At 39.3% G+C, this 14,042-nt stretch overlaps 1 protein-coding gene across 3 annotated transcripts in view; it reads right to left on the bottom strand.

Annotated features, from left to right (window-relative positions):
• LOC126295202 (zinc finger protein 737-like) overlaps window positions 1-14,042 on the bottom strand; it is a 186,517-nt gene that overhangs the window by 30,441 nt on the left and 142,034 nt on the right. Inside the window, exon 6 of one of the 3 annotated variants that reach the window (XM_049987516.1) lies at window positions 8,507-9,063. The exons of the other annotated variants lie outside the window; for them this stretch is intronic. Within the exon in view, the coding sequence (XP_049843473.1) occupies window positions 8,557-9,063 (507 nt within the window). The 3' untranslated portion in view covers window positions 8,507-8,556. Of the gene's footprint in view, window positions 1-8,506; window positions 9,064-14,042 lie in introns of those variants that run through there. 3 annotated transcript variants of the gene reach the window in all.

The following is a 14,042-nucleotide window of genomic DNA, read 5'->3' as shown; positions in this document are numbered from 1 at the left end:
CAGATGTCGTCTGCCATGTCCTGTATGCGACTCATAATAGTCCTGATAGATAATGGCACAATCCGAAACTGTTGAATTTGAGATGGACACAAATGTTCCGCTGCAACTACCGAACATTGTTTTATTAAATCGCTATCAGTGAAGGGGCGCAGGGATTTTGCTAAAAGCAAAGCTACACAGTCGGTGCGAATTCAATAGGCACGCTGCGGCCCTATTCAAACGTGCGCGCGCATTTCCCCTTCCTCCTCTGCCTCCGTACTCCGCGACCTTGCACCTGCTCGCAAGAACGTGCCTGAGTAGACTGAGTGGAATGGGGGAAAGAAGTGACACTATTACAATCAGTAGACACAGACTTCTGCCTGGATACAGTTTAAACAATGTGTAGAGATTGCGCCACACATGGGTGAACGACAGGATTCTGGGATTATATTTCTTATATTAGCATGACACCTGCTATATATATTTCGAAAGTAAAGCATCCAAAAATGGTCAAGAACATCGCATGATGATGATGATGATGCTAGTAATGAACAGTTACTCATAATGAGATCTGCATTAGTCTTATTCTCTAAACACTGCTTTAAAACATACAGCACTGATGGTAATTTCATTATGAAAATTAATATTGTTAACAACTTCAATCCATTCTGACATTTTAAGTATCTATTTTAATACTGCATTAAGGGCCATTTTACTTAATTTCTGCTGAAAAACTTCATACTGATATTTTCAGTGTAGAGATTGTTTAAATGGAAGAGTTATGATGTATAACTTAACATTCATAGTGAGATGTTGCATAACAAGTCTGTGAATCAGGGGTTGTGTTTTTTTACTTGAAAATTATGGTTAAATTTGTTGTTTCAACAAGACATTACTGAGAAAACAACCAACATTTGTCTTATTACTGATGTACACCATCCACTAATAGTGTTGTATTAACAAGGACTGAAGCAAATATGTGTCAATAAATAACTGTGCGCAATGATGTAACAACATTAAATTAAGAGCAATTACAAAAATCTATGCAGTTCAACTCTCAGTCACAATCAAAATTTATTATCATGTGTGAACAATGAAAGACACTACAAACAGCAAGCAGATCAAGAATTTAAATAGCAGAAACTTACTTAATACTTGAGACAGTAGCCTGTATTACATTGCAAGAACAAAAACAATAAAAGGTAAATATTATTCATGTTTAAATAAATCCATATGCAATTGTATTAAATTTATTTTGCAAAAAATAAACGAACAACCAGATTTCACAACAAGTCTTATCTTTAGGTCACCTGAAAAATTACTACTAAATGTGATGATCAAACATAAGCTGATGGGAAAAATTATAACACAAAAAATTATTAATGTAGGGTATTGAAATTTCAGGAATACATTTACCTAGGCAGCATATTTATTAATATTGCAATATCACAGATTAATGTAAGTGTAACAAAATTCATTCCAAATGTGAAATGCTAGTACATTAATAACCGCTGTAACCGCCAGAACGTTAATGGAAGCAAGCAGATGTGCATGCATTGTGTTGCATAGGTGTCAGACGTCAGTCTATGGGATGGAGTTTGGTGCCTGTTGCACTTGGTCGATCAATACAGGATTGGTTAATGCTGTTGTGTGTGACAGTGGAGTTGTTGTCCAATATTGTCCCATATGCAATAGACTGGAGACAGATCTGGTGATGGAGACAGATCTGGTGATGGAGACAGATCTGGTGATGGAGACAGATCTGGTGATGGAGACAGATCTGGTGATGGAGACAGATCTGGTGATGGAGACAGATCTGGTGATGGACACAGATCTGGTGATTGTGCTGACCAACGAAACAGTCAACACACTGTTGAGCATGTTGTCTTATGACAGCTGTAAGTGAGCGAACATTATCCTGCTGAAGACACCCTTTGGAACACTATAAATGGATGTTAGCACAACAACTCGAATCAACAGACTGACATACAAATTTGCAATCAGGTTGCATGGGATAACCATAAGAGTGCTCCTTCTGTTATACAAAAATGTACTCTTGGCTACAACTCCAGATGTAGGTCCTGTGTCTAACAAGCATACATGCTGGTTGCAGGCTCTCAACTGGCCACCTTCTAAGCAGCACAAAGTCATCACTGGCACCAAGACTCAACCAGCTCTCATCAGACCTGCGCCCTGCTCTCTGATGAGCTTTCAAATGGCGGTAGTCTGGGGTCAGTGAAATGCATGCTACAGGGCAACTGACTCGCAGCTGTCACTTAAGTAACACATTTGTAACGGTTCATTGTGTCACTGTGGTACTAATTGGTGCTCATACTTCTACTGCAGATGCAGTACAACGGCCCACAGCCATATTCCAAATGTGATCGTCTTTTCTCTCAATAGTGGCATATGGTAGTCTGAAGCCTGGTCTACATTCAACCATACATTCCCATAATCACCAATATCAGCAATCACGTACAGTGGAAACATTCCTGTCAAGTCTTTCAGCAACATCACAGAGGGAACATCCAACATCTCACAGTCCTGTTTCATGACCTTGTTCAAACTCAGTGAGGTGTTGGTAACGGTGTCTTTGTAGGCTTAAGAGCATTCTTGACTAACATCAGTTCACCACATCCTACCTTAAAGATAAGTAACACTCAAGACCATTACAGCATGTACTTAAGACAAGTCTGAATTAGGTTCTTGTAGTGGCGCTACTAACGCCACTCTTATGAGACTGGAGCGAAAAATGAATACACGTCAGCTTTCAGATGTAGAGACATGCCTACCAACTTTCGTTTATGTTGCGCAACTCCTTCTTGATGCTGCGATTCTTTTCAGTTAGTGGATACTTCTAGAATGCACTCGAACCGAATATAAAAATTAAAACTGTACTGACCCTGCATGCAACAGTTTAGTACCAAACACACTACACCATGGTGCTACTCAGCTTCTTCTATGACAATATACACTGAAGTCATCTAAAACGGGGGAATATAGTGATTCTCTTCTACATGTCAATTAAGCAGAAAATACATATAATAAATTTTGTGGTCGCCCAGAAGACCATTCAAAGAACTAGAACTATATAATACATAACAGAGCACCATATGTAACAGATTGTAATCATGCCCACTGATATCATAACATAGTCACAGCCAAACAACTCATAAAACCAATACAAACGTACATACGCATGGTTTAAGCTTGTCACTAATATGTGTTCATATAAAGTGAGGTAATCAGACTTCCACACATAACATTATTAAAAAGAGACAGCACAAAATGTCTGCATGTGCAGATGTCAGTTCATACACGATATATCCCCCTTATGTAATGATTCTGACTTACCAATACTGCATACATGCCCATCCAGAACACCATACCAGCCCAACACCAAAATTAAAATGTCATGTCAAGGTCAGTGTGCTGTACCGAGTGCATGATGGCTGCCATCTCATGGGAAAGCTGTAACCTAGTATCCCTGCTACCATCATACCTATAACTTCGTGAAAAAACATCATCAACACATTAAAACTGCCCATGAAAAAGGTGTGCCCTATAGCAACACCTGCAGTAAACTGATTGCAATATTAACAGTTGCGATAAAAAGTAAGTGGATATACCTGCTACAAAGACAATAATAAGATCTGACAGCACACCATAACACAACTAGAAAGGGCAGACACCACCGCGAACAATCACTAATAAGGTCAGATAGTGCCATGTATCAACATAGACAAACAACTGTCACTGAGTTGTACCTGCTCTGAGCTTTCAGAAAACTAATACCTGTTGGACCCAAACCCATATAGATCACTGCTTCACTAACAATATCAATAAATGCAATTAATAACCACACATTAGGAATCAATGTATAAATGAGAACATACTAAGCAAGGCAAACCTTCAATAAGGAAGCCCACAAGCATAACATAGGAGTTAACCAACTGTGCTGAGGTGAACAAGGCCACAACCCCCTGTAATACCATCTACACTTACTTAATTCACACTGAGGAAAGCACTCTAACTATACATCATTACACAGCATCAAACACCAGTGGCTTTCTGTTGTCCATATAATTACACAACAGCATGGATGAGTGCCTCAGCACAAGCTCTGGGGAAAGAAAGCATGGTGGAAGCAAATGAAAAATATTATATAAATCCAAATGCTAAATAATGAGATCCTTTACCTTTTATAGCAAATATAGATTTATCTACTGGAACGCACTTTCAAAATATTATATATAGTTTCTAAGCAACCCCTAAAGCCTTAATGCAGTTTGTTTACAAACAGCCCTCTCTGGATACCTGATTTTACATTTCATGTTTTTAAATTCTTCCAAGATGTTAGTGTCAGGTCTATAGGTCTCTTGTGCTAGATATCTAAATCTTCGCAAACATCCTGTAAGTTTTCGTTACCGAGTGCTAGATGGAAGGAAACAAATGATGGGTTTATACAGGGTGTTACAAAAGGTACAGCCAAACTTTCAGGAAACATTCCTCACACACAAAAAAAGAAAATATGTTATGAGGACATGTGTCTGGAGCTCTGTTAGAGCTCATTTCATTACTTCTCTTCAAATCACATTAATCATCGAATGGAAACACACAGCAACAGAATGTACAAGCATGACTTCAAACACACTGTTACAGGAAATGTTCAAAATGTCCCCCGTTAGCGAGGATACATGCATCCACCCTCCGTCGCATGGGATCCCTGATGCGCTGATGCAGCCCTGGAGAATGGCGTATTGTATCACAGCTGTCGAGAATACGAACACGAAGAGTCTCTACATTTGGTACCAGGGTTGCATAGACAAGAGCTTTCAAATGCCCCCATAAATGAAAGTCAAGAGGGTTGAGGTCAGGACAGCATGGAGGCCATGGAATTGGTCCACCTCTACCAATCCATCGGTCACCGAATCTGTTGTTGGAAAGCGTACGAACACTTCAACTGAAATGTGCAGGAGCTCCATAGCGCATGAACCACATGTTGCGTGTACTTGTAAAGGCACATGTTCTAGCAGCACAGGTAGAGTATCCTGTATGCAGTCATTGCGGTGAATCAAGGAAGTACAGTACATACTGACGAAACTGAAATGAGCTCTAACATGGAAATTAAGCGTTTTCAGACACATGTCCATGTAACATCTTTTCATTATTTGTGTGTGAGGAATGTTTCCTGAAAGTTTGGCTGTACCTTTTTGTAACATCCTGTATACTGCACCATGCTCCTTATCTCTGGTATGGAAGCATTACTCATTTGGGCTGCAGGCACACTGTGGTCTCTTAATCTCATAAACACCTTTATTACCATATGATCACCCTGTCGTTCTCCATGGTGTATAAACTGTTCTCCATTTTTCTTGGGGGTTAAATATGCAGGTATGACATTTAAGGCTCTCAGCCAACTATCCACCACATCTCAGACTAGTTCATAACAAGATACTCTGCAATACCTCTCTCTCTCAGGATCAATATCCTGTCTGAGGACGCTACTACCCTCGAGCCCCTTTCTCATACTCCCCATGTCAATATTCTATTTCTTAATCATCTCCACAGTATAATCATTCACCTGGGCCCCAAATCCAAATAGGGTGGCTTATCTTATTGTGATAATCCAACGTTAAATTTAATATAAGAATGTTGGCCATTTAGTGCCTTACACGTTTCATCTATCAAATCCTTATTATCATCAAAATCACAATTATATCGTTAGTATACCTTATCCTAAAACTATGGCTGTTCATTAAAGAATTTTTTTGCCTCCATATATTTTATTCTGTTCTCAATATTGGTTGAGATTTTACATGTCATGCATAGTACTCAGTCGACTTTTCCCTCTTTCCTGATGCAAACTGTAGTGCTCAGCTACTAGAGCGTTCCTAATTTAACGTGCAATATGACAGTGTTAAATGTAACTATGTCAGTGTATGAAAATCTCTCAGGAAACAGGAAGCACAAACTGCAAGTGTTTTCCCACACGTGGAGCATCCTCCCCTTTAGCATGACACTGCCAGACCACACACAATGGCTGTATGACCTGGAACAATCTGACACCCTGGGACCACTATCATCAATCATCCTCCACACAGTCCTGACTTGGCCCGATCCGATTTTCATCTGTTTCCAAAACTAAAAACACGACTTTGAGATACCAATTTCTCAGCGATGAATCGATGCAAGCAGAAGTGTATTCATTACTCTGTCAACAAAGTATAACATTTCAATGTGGTGCCATCAACAAATTGGTCTCTCGTTGGAGAAAAGTGTTCATCACTAAGGTGAATATGTTGAGGAATAATAATGTAGACTCAAAGGATAAGGATGTAGAATGTTAACAAAGTGTGTTTTATTTAAAAAGCTTTAAGAGTTTTCACATAATTCTGTTACAATATTTTTCAGCACATCCTTTTAGTAATACTCGAGATTACTCTAAGTCTGGAGATTATTATCTATATGTCAACAACTTCTTGAGTTCACATGCTGGCATACGTACTTTCTATAACAATGATCACTACTACCACTCCTTTCGGAATGTTCAGTTCCTGCAGATGCACAGTAACTTACTTCTGATTTTTAACTACACACATCAAAAAAAGGTTTGCATCACCTCGGTTCTGAGAGTTACAGAACAAGTTCAGGAAATTGGAATAGAGATCAACAGAAACATCATTTCCGCCATTTTTATTGCTCATGAAAACCACACGTTGCATGTTGTACCACCATACAGTTAGACCTTCAGAGGCGGTAACTCTAATACCTAGTAGCACGTCCTCTTGCACTGATGTCTGTATTCGTCATGGTCTACTATCCACATGTTCATCAACACACTGTTGGTCAACATTGTACCGCTCCTCAACGGAGATTAGGCGTGGATCCCTCAGTGTGGTTGGTGGGTCATGTCGTCCATAAACATCCCTTTTCAATCTATCACAGACATGTTCGACAGGGTTCATGTCTGGAGAACATGCTGACCACTCTAATCGAGCAATGACGTTATCCTGAAGGAAGTCATTCACAAGGTGTACATGGGGGGGGGGGGGGGGGGTCAGGGGGCGCGAATTGTCGTCCACGAAGACGAAATCCTCGCCAATATGTTGCCAATACGGTTGCACTATCAGTCAGAGGATGGCATCCACCTAACGTACAGCTGTTATGGCACCCTCCATGACCACCAGCGGCATACGTTGGCCCCACATATTGACACTCCAAAACATCAGGGAATCTCCACTTTGCTGAGTCTAAGGCGTTCAACCTGACTGGGATGCCTCCAAACATGTTTCAGTGATTGTCAGGTTGAAGTCATATGAGACACTCATTGGTGAAGAGAACGTGATGCCAATCCTGAGTGGTACATTTGGCACGTTGTTGGGCCCATCTGTAATGCACTGCATGGTGTTTCGGTTGCAAAGATGGACATCACCATGGGTATCGGGAATTAAGTTGCGCATCATGCAGTCTTATTATGCAGAGTTTGAATCGTAACACGACGTCCTGTGACTGCACGAAAGGCATTCAACATGGTGGCGTTGTTGTCAGGGCGCCTCCGAGGCGTAATCCGTAGGTAGTGGTCATCCACTGCAGCAGTAGCCCTTGGGTGGCCTGAGTGAGGCATGTCATCGACAGTTCCTGTCTCTTACACATCCAAACAACATCGCTTTGATTCACTACAAGATGCCTGGATGCTTCCCTTGTTGAGAGCTCTCTGGCACAAAGTAACAGTGCCAATGCAATCAACCGCAGTATTGAATGTCTACGCATGGTTCAACTACAGACAACTTCCTAGTGGAATGACTGGAAATGATCGGCTGTCAGATCCCCCCTGTCTAATAGGCACTGTTAACGCATGGTTGTTTACATCTTTGTGCAGGTTTAAGCCCGCCACACATGTTCTGGTACTATACCTGTGCAGGCTGGAGCGCACACACGCTGCGGTAAATCGGAAGATTTTAACTTAGTCAGTCGAGAAATGGCGAGCAGACAAGACGACACATTCGCGTTACTCGGTTTGTTAATGGCCAGGAAGTGTAAAAGCAAGCAAAAATGGAAAACGTGGTGTAAAGAGTTGTTTAGAAAGAGAAATGAATACACTCATATGAAATTAGTAAAAGAGTTATGTTCAGAACCTTCAGATTATCGTAATTATTTGCGGATGACTGAAGACGTCTACCAAAAACTATTGTCGCTTGTGACTCCTTTAATACATAGGAAACATACAGTTATGAGAACTTCTATTTCTGCCCATGAAAGACTGACAGCTACTCCAAGATTTCTTGCAATTGGTCGATCACATGAATGTCTCAAATATTCTACTATAATATCACACCAAGCTCTTGGTAAAACAATTCCAGAGACGTGATGCAATTTACAATGTGTTGAAAGGAGTGTATCTTCAGGTATGTATAATAAATACACATTTTTTAAATTATTTTATTCTTAGTAACTTTTTACAATTCAAAGACAAAATTTCAACTGAAGCATAATAATACATTAAATTCGAAAATCATTGAAATTTTGGTATTACTCGTCAATTAAAACCATAGAATAACTAAAAATGCCCACACATCAAATATTATTATAGGTAGCTAAGTAACTAGCTTCTGAGTGTGGAAGCGGAAGCTCTTGATTGGTTACAAATTTTGCACGTGCTGTTTGTTGCGTAAACTGACGATATGAAGTAGCTGCAGTAGGACTTGCTGAGCTCGTACTTGAGCTGGGACTGGTTAGATATTCAGAGCTGTATGAACTCGTTGGCACGTAAAGCATTCCCATTTCAGCTTCATATAGATCATCGATTCTTTTTTCAACAATCAGACGCTGGCGTTTTTCCAGTGTCCTCATTCTCATTGCAATAGATTTTCCCAGTAGATCATACCTGTCATCTTGGGGCGAAGGCTTTTTAAAATGATCTCTCACTGATAGCAGAACGTCATTGGTCAGTTCCACACTTTTCCTCTTTTTTGCCAAATTTGTCATGATATCAAAAGTTTTTTTTGAATTTTGAGGACTCTCGTTTATCTCTGAGGGTTCTTCACTGCTGGGTGTCTGTGGAGCAACATTATCGATTCCATCCTGAAAGAAGCATATTATTATATCCTAAACGTCATTTACTCTGATTTCATTTTTTATATCAGGAGTATATTTTAAATTAAGACAAAACTATAAGATGAAAGGAACACAAACCTTCTTTAAAAACTATTAAACAGATAGTTTCACTGTAGTATTTTAAAATTATGTTTCTTATTTTCTTTATAACCAAACTTTATAAGCAAGCATTGGTTTTGTGTTATTTTGAATGTTATTTTCATTTTGCTTATTATAACAGTATATTTATAAATCTTGTTGTAATCAACACCACTATACATCCACATTGTAAAAAATATTAATTTGCTGTTGTTTCAGTTTCCTGACTCGGCTACGAAATGGAAAGTTATTGCTAAAACATTTGAAGATAGATGGAATTTCCCACATTGTCTTGGAGCCATGGACAGTAAATATATAGACATAGTTCCCGCAGCAAATTCCGGATCTTTTTACTTCAACTATAAAGGCGGACACAGTATGATACTTCTTGCAATAGTGGGTGCTAAGAATCGGTTCCTCCTCATGAGTTTTGGAACTAATGGACGTGTTTCTGTTGGAGGTGTTCTTCAGAATACTAAATTTTATGAAAAGTTAGAGAGTAATGAGCTCAAACTTCCAGAGCCATGCATTGTTATAGAAAATTGAGAAAATGTTTTTGTAGCTGATGACGCCTTTCCTCTTACACTTAATATTATGAAGCCTTTTTGACAAGCTTAACTACATACAGCTAGTAAAGAAATTTACAACTACCATATTTCAAAAACAAGACACTTTGTCAAAAATTATTTTGGAATACTTGCATCCAGATTTCGTATATTCCATACTCAAATCAATGTGGAACCAGAGAACATAATGAAAATGGTAATGGCAACTTGTGCATTGCATAATTTTTTGATGGAACAACATCCAGGCTTTTACGCTCATCCAAACAGACGTAAGATGAACTACTGCCACTACAGGTTTGAATACCTTGTAAGCAAATATGATCGCACTGAAACGACAGAACCATGGGAACATGACATCTGTGGCTAAACAGCTTAGAAATGGGTTCACTTCATACTTCATGAATGAAGGCAAAGTTCCATGGCAAGACACTAGGGTTCATCGAAACAAAAAACAGACTAAAAAAAGAAGTTTGGCTGCAGTATGCTATTAATTCATACAGTAAAAACATTTTCCATTAATATTAATAAAAAATGTGAACTCTCTATATGATCTTTCCATTTGTAAATACAAAATGTAGTTTAATTAAATAAATTGTATGCATATTATAAATAATTTGAGTACTTACTTCATCGATCTCACATCCATCCTCGTTATCCAAAGTTTGACACAGACGCACAAGGAGTATCTTGATCGCCAAGAAAATCGAACAAATCTAAGTACCACAATTTTGATGTGTAGACATTGTCTGTTGAAGCTCCAGATTTCATTGACATACAACGTTTCTTCTTTTCTTTACGTACATTTTTCTTAAATTATTTATTTTTTCACTACAGATTGCTTTCTAGCATCGGGTTCTAACTCCTTGAATTTAATAACAAGTCGTTCACAGGCTGCACCTCTCTTTTAATGGTCGTGGTACTCTTTACTTTTGACCTGCCACAGACAAGTTGCCAACCGATACATTTCGATAAACTCCTCTATCACTTGGTTCCGTTTCCGATTTGACATGTTGAGTAGAAGAGTTGAGCAATACCGCGCATATAGTCACTAGTTAACACTATTGTGCACGTAAATACAAAGAAAACAGGGGCGCTCTACTCAAGGAGGTAGCCCCAGCTAACCATACACATGTACAGGCGTGCCGGAGTGACATACACACACGCTCAGGTCTACACGCCTGAGCAGGTAGAAAGAACTGAATTTTGATTCTTCTCCGGTCGCCTGCACAGGTTGCTATGCCTGTACAGTTTGGCCTGAACTGACTGGCACACACACTCTGGTTTACCTGTACAGGTTTACCTGACAGGTGTACCGGAACGTGACATCTCTGAACAGTCAAAGGAACCTGTGTGATATAATAACAGTCAAGGGGACCTGTGTGATGTAATATCAACAGTCAAGGGGACTGTGTGATGTAATATCAACAGTTAAGGGGACTGTTGTGATGTAATATCAACAGTTAAGGGGACTGTTGTGATGTAATATCAACAGTCAACATCTATCTTCAGAAGTTCTGGGATGATGCAAAACTTTTTTTTTGATGTGTGTATATTTTACTAAAAAATATTCCTAATTTGAGAATATCGACAAGTTACCTAGCCAGCAGACATTCCAGACTAAAAATGGTGTTAATTACAGGTCTTGAAGCGGTTCATGTACCTTGAATATATCCTGCAGGGAGGTAGCACTGATTGACTGCTTAGTTACAGTCACATGCTTTTCTGATTTGCTCCCTGCCTCTGCCAATATACATCATTACCCACAATGAAAGACTCTACTTTGTGTTTATACTCAACTTGAGACATTGTAGCAGTGGTAATATCCCTGTGTGCCCAGTTACAGAGGGGCTCCATTCTCACCTAACCTTTTCGTAATAATTTTAACGATCTGTTGGTTATCTTTAGTATGATGATAAGAGAAAATATTGTAGACTAACGAATTGTGGAAAAACCATGGTTAAAGCACATATGTGACTGAGAGCCTTAAATGTTATACCTCCATATTTTATTCCCAAGAACAATGGACAACACGTCATACATGAAGACTGATCAGTTTAACCTATGGTGATACAGGTGTTTATCAGATTAAGTGTGAAGTGTGTGACCGCAAATATGTAGGCCAAACGAGAATACGCTTCCATATCAAACATAAGCACCACATTGTAGTGAATAATCCTGTCAGCCCTTTCTCTGTACTTATCATTTAATAACCATAGCTTACAGGATTTTAGGGAAGAAAACTTGCATATACAGCCTAAAGGTCTGATGCTTAACATCTTGAAATAAAATGAAACCATAAAATGCAAAGCTAAATATCCAGGAAGAGCCTTTAATGAGCAATCTAAATTAAGGCATTATGGCATGTTTAATAATTCCATACACTGTTTTCAAGGTATTGCATACTGATAGAGGAACCCATACACTTTATAAAGCATAAGAAGTGGCATTTAGATTCACATTGTCATATTTTTACACTTGCTTCTGCCATCTGTCATCTCCCTGGTGCTCACACTAGTTCTCTCTTCCACAACAGGGTGTGATAATATGCACGAAAGCAAAACACTGAGGTTTTGTACTATGTATACAATACATAGTTACAGTGCTTTCCCCATAGTGTTTGATCTTACCCATCAGATGGTACCCATAGTTCACTCACTTGCATTGAATTTACACAGCCCACCATATTGTAATTTAACATTGGTGTGCCACTGGTATGGTGTTCTGGATGGACCTCTATGTAGCACTTCTTCTAATGTCAGTACATCAATTTCTCGTTACCTCATTTTACGTGGGCGAATGTTTTTGAAGTCCTTAACTTGTAACTACAGTAACTTTGTACTGGTTTTATGATGTGCATCGTGGAAAGATGAACTGGATGGGAGAGGCCTTATTTTAGTCAAAATTTTAATTTTGTAAAATTTCGTTCTTTATGCAGGCAAACTGTGTTAGAAAGCTGAGCAATGATTGGACAGAGATTGCTGGTCTGGTACCAGTTACCACTGGATATGATCACCAGCTCACACTTTGTCCATGTGGATATCATTTCCACAGCGAGAATGCTGACAAGACGATGCTTAGGTGAAGCGTTGCTGACAGGGGAACTCTTCTAGAAAACCCTCCAGCTGTGATGGTCATGTGGGGTCTGACCTGTCTCGTTCTTGGCAGCTAGCCTTCGACTTGATCATCCATTCTTCTCTTGGGCAATATACCTCTCAGTCTGTTAGCAGCCTTGCCAGCACCACTTGTATCCGTTAGAGCTCGATTTTAGAAATAAAAACCAGAGAGTTGTTTTGAACTACACTCCATTGGTCTCTTTTGAACTGTGTCTATTTTCATGCACTCCCAGATGGTCCATTGTAAAATCGCCTTGCCCCCCCCCCCCCCCCAATTCCTTATGTTGGTGTCAGCTGCAGGATTCAAACACCATCCATATTTTGACATACGAGTGTTTTGTTTTGCAGGTGGATGTTATGTCTTTACATCTGTGTTAGGGAACTATCTGCAGGTCATTAGTGCATAGCAACGCTACACTATCCTAGACACGTGATGAACTCAGCCAGATTACGCTTACATCACTTCCTCAACCTTTCTTGTCCACACATGCTGCACTATGTGAAAACTCGTGTGGTCTGACACCCCCTAACGTTCTGGTCACAGGCAGCCCCTTTTCAACATATGCCTCTCCTCTAGGCTGCACTACCACCACATACAGTAATATTAACGTAGAATTGAAACAGAACATTTGAAAAATAATTAAAAAAATAAAATAAAGGGACTGAACTCATGAGCCAAGTGAATAACTTCTGTTTTAAGAACTTGAGGTTTTCCAAAGAACAACTACTCGTATTTCTAAACATATTGTTCCTACACTATTCAACATCACCAATATTTGTATGTGTGTGCCTCGACAATCCTAAAGTCAATGCATGCCCATGTGGATAGTCACAGCCATCTTTTTCTTTTTTCCTTATACAGGGTGAGTCACTTAACATTACCACTGGATATATTTCGTAAACCACATCAAATACTGACGAATTGATTCCACAGACCGAACGTGAGGAGAGCGGCTAGTGTAATTGGTTAATACAAACCATAAAAAAATGCACGGAAGTATGTTTTCTAACACAAACCTACGTTTTTTAAAATGGAACCCCATTAGTTTTGTTAACACATCTGAACATATAAACAAATACGTAATCAGTGCCATTTGTTGCATTGTAAATGTTAATTACATCCGGAGATATTGTAGCCTAAAGTTGACACTAGAGTACCACCACTCCGCTATTTGATCGTGTGTATTGG

This window comes from Schistocerca gregaria, chromosome 11, assembly GCF_023897955.1.
Source record: "Schistocerca gregaria isolate iqSchGreg1 chromosome 11, iqSchGreg1.2, whole genome shotgun sequence".
Lineage (NCBI taxonomy): Eukaryota > Metazoa > Arthropoda > Insecta > Orthoptera > Acrididae > Schistocerca > Schistocerca gregaria.
The sequence above is the reverse complement of the archived record's forward strand: the minus strand, read 5'-3'. Positions and strand labels throughout refer to the sequence as shown.